The following is a 15,815-nucleotide window of genomic DNA, read 5'->3' on the forward strand; positions in this document are numbered from 1 at the left end:
ATACATCGCACTTCGAACGAATTTCGCGTCTATTTCTCTAATACAACATACGGTTACTGCAAAATAAAATTTCGACTTTTTTCTGCTCATTTACGCTAAACCTTTTTAGTAAGGTTTAGCGTTTAAATACTCGCAGGTGTATTCGCCATATCCTGAAACAGGGAAACGACTGAAATCCTCTTCACTAAGAAACAGTGAATTCTCGGTGTTACTGATATTAAAATTAAATTTTCTACTTTAGAATATTCTGAACGTAAGAATCTTTTCATAGGTTTTAATCTCAGTTAGCGCATCTCAATATTTTATTATTTTAAAAGTATATGTTCGGTTTATAAGGGTTACTTAATTATTTATCCAGCCAGGAATATCGTTATTCCTAAACAATAAAACGCTACGCCCACACATATCAGCTAATTGTACATTTAAAAAACATCATATAAAAACAATGGTGTTTTTTTGCTCTTGAACCCAATCTGTGTTACTGACATCCGCAATTCTCAAATTTCTGCTAGACCATAATTGGCTGCTCCCAAACTGATGTGACTTCTGGGAGAATGAAACAGTGTAGTCGGCCCTGCATTTAAATAGTAACAATTATGCTTGCAATACTTGCATGTGTATTTAAACTGTTTAATTAACTAACTTACTGAGCGTCAACGTTGCAGACGAATCGCTCGACCATGTCATTCATTTCGGCTAGACCAGCACGCGTTTCCAATTGGTCTGTTTTCTTCAGTATGGCCTTTAGGAGTAGCGAGTACTTGGTTAGCCGCTGCATCGGCTTCACGAGCAAATCGGTAAATCGTAACCGACCGCACTCTTTCTGCGATTCACACCACTGTGGTGACGTTGTTGTATCCGACATATTGATTTGAGGTACGAGCAAGAATGGTAAACAAAACATTAGTTACGAATTGTTCTTTTCACACTATTTCACACTACGAGACATAGCGGATTTTTCGAATTTGAGAAAAACAACTACAGATCAGAAACTCTTCAATGTCAATCCGCTGTTGCACCACAACGGCCACATTCAACGTCACACACGGGCCAATCGGTCGCATCAGGTGATAGATTCGACTAACTGTACCTACTGAGCATACTTGGACAGTAGGGTTAGGCTATCTTGGATAGGTTTTGTTGTTGGCAATGAATTAGGATAGACGACCTAGCGACAAAACGTACAAATAAACTGTTAAAGTACAGCCTCTATTTGAATATGAAAACGTACATTGTACCCTCTCTTCTGACCTATAGCCTGCCTTCCAAAAAGTAGGACGCGTTTCTAGAAAATTTGTATAGAGAAGTATTTTTCGAAATTTCATGTTGGTGCACACCACGTACTTAGATCACTCATCCTGCCAGGAAGCGCAACTTATTCCTGCATCAAGGCTGCGGTTGTACTTTGGGATGTAAATGATGTATTGGGTGTTGTGCATCTGGACGTTAATGTCTGCGAAGGTCCGTGATAGAGTACTAGAATCCGTTATGGAAGCTTAAGATAGCTTTTTTATAGAGTAATGGCCGAACAGGCAGCTACTTCCGTTCCTACTGTTATCTAAGATATATTTGCTATACGTGTTATAAGGCTGAAAGGATAGGATTATTGAAAGGCGAGAAGGAGGTAATATGCTCGTTAAATTTCGTATAGCAGTCGACCCTCAAGGGTCTCATATGCTAAAACTTCAATGCACGACTACCCAACAAGCGAATAGGCGCATCATGAGTTTTGGCTTGAATAATTATACACCTCCATATACATGCTATTATTGATGTTTTTAAGGTTCCTCCGCACGGTTATCAACCATATAGGCACAGTTTGCGAATGTAGGCTCTAATAAGCCTTCATGGTTTAAAATGCTTTCAAATGAAATATTAGTAAACAAATTAGTGATACAGCAAGAAATCAAAAGAACACCACTGCATATATAATTCAATGTTTTCATTCCTCTCTCGCGACCGCTTGTTCTGTTTGTCTGAACAAGACGCTGCCACGACCGACCCGTTTATTTGATGGAAATAAACGTACAAGTTAACAATGAACCAGCCGTCTTCTTCATGTTCATTTTGCCGGTCGTCGTGTAAAGCCTCTCGATTTTCTTTATTGCTAACCTCGAATCGCTCCGACGCTCCATAAAAAGCATAGGATCTTCTCATCCTTCTGGCAAAATCGTCCTCTTGCACTTTAACCCCTATGTTCTTACATCATTGGATCGATTAGTTCGCGCCACGGCAATTTTTCGACGAAGAAATTGAAAAGTGTCAATATTTCTTCAGAAACAGAATTTGTGCAACTGCGCAAACTGATACAAAATGGTTCAAGTGACACACAAAAAGTCATAGCAACAGCGATCTCAACGACAATGATATCTATTTTACTGATCAGGGTTGGTGTAATAGCAATATGATGATATAATTATCTATTGAAATGCCTTGGTTAGCATTTCCGGTAGCCAAAGGTTACTCACGTGTTCCTCGGAAGAAATTCGAAAACTTAAAGGAATCGTGGTGTGAGCTTCAGAACAGCCAGCAGACTCACTGCTTGAAGCATTCGGCCGCTGTATGAGTCTCGGTCTGCGCCCATCAACGCCCTTAGAAAACTTAACCCAACGGTGTGGGAGCATCAGAAAGGTTGAAACAAAAACAGCGGAAGTAGAAGCAAAACTCGGAAGCCTGAATCTCCGCTCGAAACACAGCATTGACCTTCTGAATTGGTCAGACAAGATCAAGTTCGGCAGGTCTTCCGTGCCGCTTTGGTCTTGTCTTGTGAGCTTCCGCTCATCGTAGACTCAGTTGCTAAAGTCTCGTTCTCGTTCAGCGACTGAAGGACCTCTAAATACGATTGAACTTGAAATTGTCCACTTTTCTGGCGGGCCCTTTCGAATGGACAAGATTCAGAAGCGCCATTAGGTGCGAGAATGGACGGAGAAAAAATAATGACTTCCTCGTTTTTGACAGAGAACCCTCTAAAGCGCACAGAACCCAGCAGCATTTTAATTATGGCCTGTTATCAAATATTAAAGCAAATCGAGCAGTACAATAAATGTAAACAGCGCTGGCCGACGACGTACGACACGGACCATTTTTGTACTGAGCTGTAATTTGGGACGAAAATATAGCCACTTAAAAGGCTTTCTTTCATTAGACTAATTTCACTTCATTTTTGCGGAATTGACCGAATGCTTTATCAAAATAAAATATTTACTCGGGTCTTCCATTTACAAGACATGTAAGGATACAAGAAACAGATAAGCATAGATTTAAGTAGGCAGATTGCCAAATAACAAAAATAATGATATTATAATAAAACAGTCATCATATACTATTATTTTTTTCATACAACAACTAAGAAAATTACGTAAATATGAGCTTATGTATATTGCATTATTTCGCTCACATTTGCGACTACGTAACTGCCCAATGGGAAGTATTTTATTGTGCTTTATTTATATACCGTAAGCAACTGAACTGGAACTAGTAGCTTACCAAATTTAATCGTAAATGTTCGCAGCCTCGCAAAGTGGACAATGATATTAACGCGTTTTAGCTACTTTAATACGTAAAATGTTAGCTAGTTTTTTTCTGGTTATATAGTTTAACGCGTCTCCTGATAGGTTCAGATAGAATTAGAAGCAGAACCCGCTTAGTAGGAATCGGTCTTGGATAGCTTTGCCTCTGCGCTACAACTCGCGCGCTCCTACTATGATAAGCTTAGCCCGTAGTATACGGAGAATATAAAGTCAGCAAGGTACACCAAGTTATTTGCTCTCTCGACGTGAGTTCAGCCCTAAAGGTCCGAAGCGGACTGGAATGAAATCCTAATAGATAACGAGATGCGCTGCGGTGGAAATCTGAGGTTCGACTAACAAAATCGTTTTCCTGCTTCTTTTCTTCGCAGAATTTTTTTTAGGGAACTCTACCAGCGGCACTGATGTCACACGAAGAACAACGATTACGATTGGAGTTGAGTGCTTGACAGGTACATGGGCGATTCCGCTATCATTCTATCACTAAGTAATCAGAGAGAGTGTCTGTCGAGGAGAGGATGACTACGAAAGCAACCTGCGGACAGGGCAGACTTACGTCATGCTATTGAATTCTACGCATTCTGCACACTCTTCTCTTAACTCTCCTTAACAACTCAGCCCACCCGTAGCACGTCTTCTTCTATTTACCGATCTCGCCGTTCGTCATACTCGGGGTGCATTGTGCCATTAAAAGTGGGCTAAGGACGATAGCTTTGTGTGGCTGACGCGCGGCAAACTTAGGTCAAAGGCGACGAAAAATCCTTAAGTTAAAAGTGATTACGGTTGAGCAAAATCTGATTGTAGCTAAGTCAGAAAAGCATCTGATTTCCCCTACCTGCTGGCGGTTGTCAACCAACCGTCCGTATAACTATGGGAAGAAAGGCAAGACGCAAGGACAAATTTTGCAGGGAAAATCGCGTGACCGTGAAGCCAACCACTGTGAAGAGCCTACAAAACTAGTGGACCAGCTAAAAAAATCCGGAAAAAACTGTAAGCCGCTAACAAGGGAATCGGAAAGGTCGACCGATGCAAGCTGCTTCTCAGTGTCGCATTGGCAGCTTTATTTATTATGTTTACAATATATTAAACCGGCAGTCGATTTTCTATTCGTTTTTTCTATTGCGCTTGGAATCGCACTACCGTCGTATAATTTTGGTCGAATCCCTGTCCATGATGTAAGTCTACTATCTTTTTGCACGAGGCTGTCTAAGAAATAATTTTAGTTAAATATGTAAGGAGAAAACTTTAAGGGAAAGCAACTCAATAGATAGGGTCCTAAAAATGAGTAAAGCAGAACTTGCCAAACCGAGACTTACCGCGACATAGCTTTTGAAGAGAACAGACTCGTGACGATTTTCTTTAACATATGCGAGACAGGTGGCTTGCTCTAGGCAGTATTTTATATATGGCTCGAAGAGTTCTTCGAAATGAATAAATCCGTCGCGTAGCCGCAGTGGATTCAAAGGTCGCCGATGTATACGACCCTCGCGAAGAAGCGGTTGAAGACATTTCGTCCAGAATGTCCTGTTCACTTCGTATATGTCCACGATATTACTGAACATTTTGTCAACGTCGATCTGCAATTTAGTCAGATGATAGAACAACAGCATTTGAGTCAAAGTGGTCTCTAAATAAGTAACCATAGGCAGTCATAGAACCAGGCATGTTTTGGTTGATCACATTCACTTGGTTTTATTTTATTCAATACGCTTTAGTTTTAAATAAAAATTTGATGGTAGATGCGTGCAAATTTCATAGGGGCAAATTCGAAACGTTTTTCATCACCATCACATGATTCCATAGAGCACTACATGGCGTTCCACTCTAAACATCCCATTCGTGTGATTTACTAATACTGGCAAACGAATTGTTTTATACGAGAAACTTCCATCTCATAATTTCGATTAGATTTACCAAAACATCAGTGAAATTTCAGAGCCATTGACTCAAAATGACTGCTATAAAGTTTATAAGCATCTTAAACCGCGCAAATTTAACATTTTCTTCCGCAAACTTTGCACCTGAATTGGTCTCCGTCTATTTGAACATATCCCAATAACGTAAACAGTGTCGTAAGTTATCGCGTTCTTATGGCTCCCATCGCGGATACACCACACTATCAACACGGACGCTAGCAAATCGGCCTCGAAACGTGGAGAAAATTAAGCTCGACAAGCTATTGCAGCATCATAGCCTCTGCCGATTTCTGAATGTTCGAAAGGAAAGCGACCAACTCAAATTTGCGCTCCGTTAGGTCCGCGCGAAAATTCAACTATGCATATGACCTGAGAGGGTAGTATTGTTTTCGGGAATGGTTGCCAACATTTTTATTTCACCCTGTTCATAGTCGCAATGAAAAACGAAAAGGTTAAGACGCATAGGCGGCTAGTAAACAAATACGCCAATGCAACGGGACTAAGACGCAGCAAGCGCTACGACAGAGAAACATAACTTTGCGGTTCATCGATGAGCGCTGCTCCCGATCGTCCGTTAGCTGCTGCTATTGTTTCAGCGTACACGATTTATTAAACCGTTTTGGAAAGTTTATTCGACACTTGAACGAGCCATTATTGACGGGAAAACTGCCTACGAGAAATGGACGCGATGAAGCTGATAGCTAATGGCGTGTTACCTATTAGCTTCACAGCTTTCAGGGAACATGTGCATGCACATAGATTCGTGCAGTCATGCAGCTGCTTGCGACTAGTGCAAAAATAAAACTGAAGGTACCGACTATGGCTAATGGTTCTGTTATTGCATAGATATTTTAGTACAAAGTCGTGCACTGCAAGTGTGGCTGCGCTTGAAAAACCGTGTCGAAACGATTGCAGAAACGGCATACATGTTTCAACGCGAAACAAATACAGTCGGCATTGTGCGAGTGCCAACGTAATAGGGTAAGTAAGCGTGATTCATATTTGAGAGACGATTATCCCTCTGTTTAGGTCAACTACACCGATTCTTCGAAGTTCCGTGTACTCGCTCGATTCGCCTCAGGACCTGTTTGAAATTATTCGAGTCCCACCGACCCGAACTACGCCATTATCGCTGACGATAACATTGGGTATTAGACGTTTCGGTTCAACGGACACTATTTTTTTGTTTACTCGGCTAGAGAATACAGCTTAAAACCTTTTCGTGGTCTGCGGGGAAAACAGGCAGCACGGATAAAAAGGCGAGATGCCCCCGTACGTACAAGGAGAAAAGCACATTTCCTATACTTGTAGTTAGGTAGCTGTGTTGTTAAGTTCGAGCTAGCATAAATAACACACGAGCACAGGATTGAATAGCATTTGGTGCTTTAGTCATGTGTTAGATCGATAGTTTCGGAATTAGTTCAAGTGTACAAAGTTTTTTAATATGCACGTTTATATATATGAATCTACAAGGAGGACCAAAAATCTTTTTGCAGTTTTTTTTTTTTAATAAATCAATTGTAAAGTTTTCATTTTATAGCTGCAATATAAACAAAAGGAAGCAAGTGAAGAGTCTAAAACGTTTGCCCCCTTCCCTACATAGCTTCCATGTTGCCCATTAGTCAAGCCGTGTATATTGCCTACGTTTAATTAGCTTACACTATAGGGCCACCTTGAATTTACTGTCTTAGTTTCTTCCGTTCTCGCGTTTTTTTACTGTCTAGTGATATACATCGACGTGGGGCCTTGGAGGAATTTATCGTGGCATGGCATTTTGTGTATATCTATTTTGCTATAAAATTGCATAACAGCATACATACTATAGCACAGTATTCTATAGATGTTTATACATCAAATTTTTCCTACCTAATTCGATCTCATTTACGTAACGAATACTTTATGCAACTAGCTTTATTACCATAGATGCTTAGCAATATAAGCAAATTACATTAACGTGCATCATATTCCATCTTTTTCTTTTTTTGCTGCTGTCTTGAAAAGACACCGCACTATTCCCGCACAACTTGTTTCCAACTTCACTGTTCTATGTAGCGGCGACTGCGCTTGACTCTTTTGATGATGTTTTATCGCCCCATTTATTTTTACCCTATTCATGTTAAAGTGGGGCTTGCAATATACCAGCCAACAATTACGACAACATACTCTGGCTCTCATAATGCGTCCCTCTACCCTACGGTCCGTACTTTGCTAACTCCATTATGTAGAATACACAATGAGGTTGTCATTTTGAACGCCCTTGCTTTTATCGTCTTTGGCTTTCGGAACGAAGTGTTCGCGTGAAAGCGTTTGTGCGCGCTTTCAGAATCCTCCATTGCCGTCTGTACCGTTTCCAGCACCATACACGCTTGAGCCTAATGGTCCCTGGAACGATGTGGACGTTCAAGCAGCTTCGTTGTCCGTGACTTTGACCATCGTCCGACCAGATAAGTGAGAGTCGCGTAAAGCTCATTTGTATCGGGGCGCGTCCACCTACCTACAGCCCGTCACAGTCGTACGCGTAAAACATTTCACTGCTTACTGCCCGTACACGAGCATATATGGCTGGTACGTTATAACCCATATGGGTTTCTTGTTAGTTTTACTTATGTTCTACCAGCCTCTGCCGGAGAAGGCAGGAAAGTCTCTTCGAACCAGGTAATGAGCGTCCGGGGGAAACCTGAAACGTTCTCCGTTGTTGTGGCTCAACGTTATCCATCGTCGCCGTTTTGAATGAAAGCGCTTTGCTCTTGATATACAGGAAAAATTTAGTAAAGAAGTAATTTTTTTCATTTTCGAGTAAAGAAAATGTTCGGCTTTTCTACATCATTTGGAGCCTGCGTTTGTCAAGAACTCGCCCTTACACTTCACTGAGTACGCTTGCTCGCGTGAAAATCTTTCGCTAGCTTCATTTGGTTCTCGTTTTATCTCGTGTTTCATTTTAAGTCTTCTAGTTTGCCTAGTATCTGCTTCTCGTAGTTTCGGTTTCACGTGTCGGCTCTTATTTTTTGTCCAACTCCTTTCCGCAGCCCATCCGCGCTCTCCTCCTCGTTTTCTATTCGGCTTTCATGTTTCTCCATCTTTAACTTGTGTCCTGCGTCTACTCTTGTTCAGTGACGTTCATTCTCTGAACTCTGCTTTTGAGCTCGTCACCTGACCGAGTAGCAAAAAGGCGCAGACCTGGGCTCGCCTCCAGGACTGCACGTTCACCTTCAGAAGTAGCCTTCTTTCGTCATCCGCTCTCCTATTTAAGTTATTCCTAAGCTACTACTGCACTTCTTCTTCAAGCTATCTTCTCTGGCCTTGTTCTGCCATGCATTCCGCCTGTACGCTCCCTTTATCTCTAATTTTAGTTAGAGCTGTCGCATCTTTCATAGCAGACAACGCTAGATCCTGGCGCGCACTTCTTGCTGCTTTTTGATAGGTATCATTACTCCTGGGACGTTGCAACGAGAGCTATGCTCCTTTTGAATGGCGTTGTTTTCGTTACCTCGGTGTGTATCTGCTGTTAGATTACGCTGCTTTATGATTAGTAGCTGTCAAATACTGGTGCTATTGGAAAAGTGCGTGGCGTGGCATGGCGTTGACACTGTTCCTCTTCAGTAAATAATCTGACACGAATTCTCTATTACGAATTTTCGATTAAAGTTTGGCCTAAGGACAGCAATGTTTTAGTTATTCGCGAGACCTCTGTTCGTGCCTTTTCCGTACTGCCGCACGATTCCGACTCAGGTTAAAGTAAAGTGTACAAAAGAGCGACTAATCATGGACACCCCTTTGAGAGAAAAACGCGATCGCAACGACAACAGCAGCAGCAGCAGCAGCAGTTACAACAACAATAATATTTGCCTAAAAAAACAACTTATAAAAACGTCCGTGTTCCTCGTTGGGAAAACAACAAATGCTGCGGCTTTTTTTTGCTTACCATATTACTAAGAGAAACAACATTGGACATGCTTACTGATTGCAATAGATCTCAATCGTGATGCATATCCGGTTGAGCCATTAAAAAATCTCCGGTTTTATCATCATTTCTGTAGAGAACGCAACCACTGATAATAAGCTGAGGATCATTGTTTCTTTGCCGGCATTAACTACGATATTCCGTGATCAGAGTCTGGCTTCACCGGTGTCACTAACAATGCGTGCTTTGTTAAATTGCTACAAGCGGTCTTTTTAACGAGACTGATCTTGTTCTACCGTACGTTTTATTGGATCTCTATGGAGATCTTCTAACGAATCTTCGGCCCACCTACATGGTAGAACTGACTAATTACTGTAACCTATGCAGTTGGTTTGTTAATTAATCTTTTGCTTCTAGGCAAGATGAAGTATTAACCATTGTTCTGAGAAAACAAAAGATTTCGTCAATTAAATAGCTTTTCTGACACCTGAAATCCGCTAATCGCCGATGGCTTAAACGTGGTATGCTACTTTAATGTACGCGACCAACGGCTCAATTAAGCACAGCACTGTGTCCTCCGATTAGTACGTGTCGTCTAACTTAAACCTCCATTTAGGATATTATTGTGCGGGCACACACATACACATTCAAACACTCCAAAGCCAGCACTCTGTAGATACCGTCCTGTTTCCGGTAATAGTGCTAGACTGATACGGAAACGAACGTTTATTGTATGATTTTTTCTCTCCCCTAACTCTACATCTAGGATATTGGTGAAAAGTGTCTGCCAGCTGTCTAATAGTCTTAGCCGTCACTAAGAAAACCAATGTCATGTTTAAGACTTCGTGTCCTCTGAAGGGCGCGTGTCAGTAGGGTAATTCGGGGTTGCTGTTGACAGCAAAGCTAGCGGCCCTGAGTCCCGAAGCATATTCTCTTACATCGGCAACAAAGCTTCACTAAAGGCGCTAAAGCCACAAACATTTTACACAAAATTGACCTTTGTAATTTTCTTTTTGCTACCGATACTTCCATCACTGTTATTATAGCTACAGCAGGCATCGCGCTGAAGAAATCTCGGCTGATCAGACACTCGCCAGTTGATTCTGTTCGTACAGAATCTTGGCGTGTATTTGCCACTTCTCGTGTAATCACCGCTGAGGGGTGTTGTATTGGGTGCAATAAACGGCGACAATTACTAGGTGCATTTTGATATTGCCCAGCTTTCATGCAGCTCTTGTGACGTGTATATATACATTTAACCTTTAGCCCAAAACGAGGTCGAAACTTGAAAAAAAAACGCCTCATCTTAAATGTCTGTCTCTATTTCTAGCTACCGTAGAATCTTCGTGCATCAACGTACACGAAAACGACGACATACGACTTCTTTAACACAACATTGAGGATTTGAGAGAAAGAACCTAATCAGGACGGGGGATCATGATTAACTAGGGGCAAATTTTCGACAAACCGACCATTCTCAGACCCAAAACCCTACTCCCTTTTTGATATCCCTTCGCTGTTCATACTTTTTCGACCTTCACCTGCCGTTCCCACTTTGACTTCTCTTTTTTTCATCAATTGTACTTGAACAAATTTAAGGTGTCTGGTATTCTTTCAGTTGGCTATTTCTTACCAGTACGTGCCAAAAAGTATTTACGACACCCAGGCTCGAACCTAGACTACCGAGTGTCCCAAAGCTCTACAAGCAGGTACGTTACCACTTCGCTATCACAAGGATTTGGAGAAATTAAATTCCACCAATGGCAACGGTAACCAGGAGCATTTGGCCTCATTACCGGAGGCCGGATCGGATTTGGGGGAGACGTGCGGAATCACAGACGATCGGATTTTTACGATCTTTGTTGCCTTTTGTGTCTGCTTGTAAGAGCAGCGGGCCCGTTCTCCATAGCCTTATGTCATTCGAAACGCCGGTCCATCTCCCTTCACATCCTTCCAGAAGAAATCGAACAAGCTCTTTCTAACATCACATTACAATTTTGCTAGCCAGTGTTGCTACGACTGCAGTGACTATTGTTGAACTTGGTTGCCAGCGGCCAGCGATGGCGTAGCTTACTTGCACCACAGCCACCATAATCTTCATCTCTGGGACGAACAACCATCCCTCGTCGCTCCCGTCTTTCTTGACACCGCTGCCAATTATAGTTTTCACCCAATATATCTGCACTGTCTCTGCGATGTGTGTTATATTTGACATAGAAATACGTATGTAAAGAAAGCCGTCTTATCTTTGACATCGCGGCATAACATAACGCGGTAGGTGCCTGCTGCATATCATTGGTATTTTGTAATCCATCGCTATTTTCTAAAAAATTAGAATGACCAACATACCAACCGACTTTGCCCGCACGCGTCTTCGTCATGACGAAGCATTCGCTATTGTCGCCGTGACCGCCGCTCCTCATGCATTCTTTATTTCCAGTTACTAGAGGCAATTAGTTCTTAGGCCGCAGATTTGAACCGGCAATACTGAAGCGTTGTAGCACTACAGATTTCAGAGATACCTGCAACCATGTGAGCCGGCCTTACGGCCTTAGCTCTTTGACTATTCAATGTATGTTGCGACTGTATCTTCCGAGTATCTAGGTTCTCTAGCAGAAGTGTCCGATGTGGACACGTAGGAAATGATAAAAGGGCACGGGAAAAGTGACGAAACTGTGAGTCCAGGACGCGTTAAAGTTCTTATCATCGATGCATGTCCGAGGGAAATGAGGCGTAAAGAATCGCCAAATGCCGATCGCAAAACCTATAACAGACACGGACAACTTTTTTAGCCCGCACAGGAATAGGCCGGCAGTGAAATACCACTGGAAGTCCAAGCTCCTTTGCTACCTTATCAGTAGATTAATAAACGACGGACGTCATTATCAGTATGATATCGTACCAATATGAAACCCTTGTAGTGTTTTTAAGAATACCAACAAATCATCAGTGTGTTTTCGACTCACTGTGAATAAACTGTGCACAAAGCTCAATGGAAATAGGGTCATATTGTATATAAAATACTGAGTATCACATGCGAGCAAATAGAAACAGGATGTTAGCTGAAGAACCTTCTGCCGTTTGGCACATACTAAAAATATACATACACGAATTAGTCATGGGTTGAAGGTAAAATAAATGTCTTTATCTATGGTAAATCTGAGCTGTAACTGGTTAAATATAGCACGGGAGGCAATACTACGATAACCGGTATAACATGGCATGTAGTGTTGATTTTCAGGCTCAGCCATCCGTGATAAATTACCGCAATGATTATCACAATGACCAAAACAATTTATGTTCAAACTATAAACATATTCATTCGATTAAATAATGATTTGTTGATGATTCAACCGGTTCATAAATCTAAAACCGATATAACAACCGAACAGGAAGAGTCGAATAGCTACCGTTATGAACTGCGATGAATACCGTCGGACGTTGCGTAGGACGTATATACAGATTGGATTTCGGAGTGGAAAGATGGGTCACTGTTCTCTGAGACCTCCGTCTCCATCGCGTTCTATATCCATCTCCATCCTATTGCTTTCCCTGTACCTATTTCAGGTTCAACTTGATTTTTAACATTTCAGTCTAACATCGAACAGGATCCTCACTTCAAATCAGATACGTGAGGTGAATACAGTTCGAACAACATCAGATAGCAATGAGTGGTTGGAACCCTAAATCCGGCTAAGTGTATGCCCCTCGCATCGTACGATGGCTATTTACACGAATAGCAATACGGCAAAGAAGATGAATTTGACCAAACGCCATATAACTTCGCGGACCAGTTTTACAGCACAAAATAAACGCTCGTAAAATAGACCCAAACGAATCCGTAAAGTTAGTATCGCTGCGGTCCATGTCTCTTATCATTGATGTCAACGAAACTGTAGCTTCGTCTTGGCCGCGGACTTGATCTACGCCTGATCAGTATTACATTCGTATACTCCATCAGCATTTACACGTGCAACTGAACAATTACCCTTACAAGGGGCGATCCCCGGAAGCGATTTGATTATAGAATTACCATATGCACATTCTTCCCACTGTCTTCCACAATAGAGTAACTGCTAGATATAAACGTATAATTTGATGCAATACTCACATCGTTGAGCAGTCCTTTGTCCTGTAAGTTACATAGTGTCGAGAGGAAAAGTTCGACAACTACTTTCAACGTACGAATATAAGAAGCCTCGGTGGCTAATAGCTCCCACAGTGCTTCCTGTTGAGATTGAAGCTGCTTATCCAAGACCTGCAAAAAACACATAACTATGATACGACAAAAACCGATCGTCAAAAATAATCATGTACAAATAAGCATTATGTACACAATTAGCAAACCTAGACACAGCTGCAAATGATAATTGAGTATCGTTAATGTAATAGTAATTACGCAATTATAGCTGAAGCACACATTAATGGCCACATGAGCTGAAGTCGATTTCGCCTTTACCTCTGGTGATTCGACAATCTGTCTCCAACTATCCTCGATATAAAATAGACTCTCGTCATCATCGCTACCGCTTGAGTAACCGAGCGCCATGGCGGGGATGCCTGATTGTGCGTACTGGTTGAGTAACTCTGTAAGCAGACGCATATCTTCCTTGTCCTGCGAGGCCTTATCCTAATGTCAATAGGGGCATCGAGAAAGAAGGTGGACAACAGTGAGTGTCAGAATGAACCAGTCAAATATGGTATTTGAACAATGTTTTTTCCAGTGATATCCTAGTCAAGGCAAGATTTTTATACCGCAGGCCGTTGCAGCTTTGCGTTGTCGATAATCGAATTTATAAGATAAGCTGCATACATTTGATGGGCAGTGGATATTAAGAATTATGTCTCTATTGATTTTTTTTTTCAATTTATTCTCATTTATTGCTGATTGTAAACTTTGAAAATAACAAACTTTAGGCTTGCCCAGTTTCTATAGAGCAGTCTAAATGAAAACAAATCTGTTATCGTGTTCGAAACTTATCAGAACTATCCGTTAAACTCCCTAAAAGAATTTTTCGCAAGTTTACTTACTGATAGCAGTTACAATTACTATATTTGTCTACTTTCGACTTCCAATAAAAATTTCGTTCCAGTTTAAGGTAGGCCTAAAAGATGTTTTCTCATAGCAACTTATTATAGCTAATATTTTCCCATATGCTCTTTATCTTAATGAAAACACCTTGCGCTAGTCAAATATGGCTTGTCGATAGGTCAACTGCCCGAGGCTATTGCCACCGATCAGTCAAGTGTAACGCTCCCGGGACCTGAAGTTTTCCTTCTAGACAGCTTTAAACGGATAGACAATGTACTACTCTATAGAGACTCGTCGATTTCTATTACTTACCATCCTGTATCCAGTGGCGAGAAGTCCAGCTTTTCGACCAATCGCTTGTCGGCCTTTCGAATTCTTCCACGAATTCTGTGAGTCGGCTATCTGTTGGAGTTCGCTGGAGAGATCCTCTGTAGACAAGCCACCCCGACGGCCTCGTTGCGACCCAGTCAGCGCTAGTGAGAAATAAAACCCAAAATGTTTAGCCTCAGATTGGATTCTAAAACCAGCATTAGTCAAAAAGCTATAATGCTTCGTGTAAAAAATAAATCAAGTATAATCCCATTTAGACAAAACGCAAAAGGTTTATAAAATAGACATAATTCCTTCCCAACCCTAATACATTCCTATATAATACAAAACTGACTTGCATTATCTCTATTTGATATTTTCAATACTGTTAATTTTTTCTGCCGGAGCCTAATAGTACCTTGGTAGGCTGGTGGGCTACAATCGACTGAAGCAATGCTTTTACTGCACTGACAATAACATAGAACCTACAAGGCCTATCTATTATTCAAAGGCTATTTTCAGATTTATGGTTTAGGCGAGCCGCTACACTAAGCTCCTTGTCAGCTCTATCTGTAGATACGGCTATTATTGGTCTAGTTCAGCCAACCATACGATAAACGATCGGGCGACATAAATTATAGAATTATTAATAGAAATTATATTTGAAAAGAAAACTATGTGTATATATATAAAGAAAAACAAATAGAAATTAAAATTTCCACAGAACTTTTTATTCATTAAAAAAAGCTAAATCTTCTTATCTCTAACTCAATTTCGACCCAATCTTTGGCACCCGTATGTGGAGGAGCTTTATCAAATAATTGATTAATTTTTATAACAAGCTCTGATACAGTACGGCGGCGAATTTGTGCCAATGCGTTGTCCATTAAACAAAGGGAGTTCAATATGAGTACTCCGCTTTACAAGCTTCCTGTAGGTGCTCCTGGCATCACCTTGTCGTTCTTGTTTGATCTCTCTCGTCTATCAGCCTCGAATGACATACAAATGCTTGACGAAAAAGAAAGGGTACAAACTCATATCCCATTTGTCGTTGCACAGACGGGAGCAGCAGAAGTGCGCGTTGCCTTTACGCGTCTGCATATCGACATAGATGACACTTCGCTGTCGAT

The 15,815-nt window shown here is 41.3% G+C and overlaps 1 protein-coding gene and 1 long non-coding RNA gene across 16 annotated transcripts in view; one reads left to right on the plus strand and one right to left on the minus strand.

Moving 5' to 3' along the window:
* LOC111252892 (uncharacterized) overlaps window positions 1-15,815 on the minus strand; it is a 343,362-nt gene that overhangs the window by 19,832 nt on the left and 307,715 nt on the right. For all 13 annotated transcript variants that reach the window (XR_002674403.2, XR_002674404.2, XM_022811503.2 and 10 more), the window contains 5 exons: window positions 14,689-14,849; window positions 13,804-13,974; window positions 13,456-13,602; window positions 4,844-5,104; window positions 648-838 (listed from right to left, as the gene is read on the minus strand). Coding sequence is in view for 11 of the 13 variants with exons in the window: in XM_022811503.2 (XP_022667238.1) it covers window positions 648-838; window positions 4,844-5,104; window positions 13,456-13,602; window positions 13,804-13,974; window positions 14,689-14,849 (931 nt within the window). In the remaining 2 variants the exon portion in view is untranslated. The remainder of the gene's footprint in view (window positions 1-647; window positions 839-4,843; window positions 5,105-13,455; window positions 13,603-13,803; window positions 13,975-14,688; window positions 14,850-15,815) is intronic.
* The window catches only part of LOC147754879 (uncharacterized), a 40,024-nt gene continuing 29,619 nt past the window's right edge, over window positions 5,411-15,815 (plus strand). For 2 of the 3 annotated variants that reach the window (XR_015329994.1, XR_015329993.1), the window contains exon 1: window positions 5,411-6,424. This is a non-coding gene — a long non-coding RNA (uncharacterized LOC147754879). The remainder of the gene's footprint in view (window positions 6,425-15,815) is intronic. The other variant, XR_015329992.1, reaches the window with a different exon arrangement.

Source organism: Varroa destructor, unplaced genomic scaffold (assembly GCF_002443255.2).
Source record: "Varroa destructor unplaced genomic scaffold, Vdes_3.0 BEIS01000006.1, whole genome shotgun sequence".
Lineage (NCBI taxonomy): Eukaryota > Metazoa > Arthropoda > Arachnida > Mesostigmata > Varroidae > Varroa > Varroa destructor.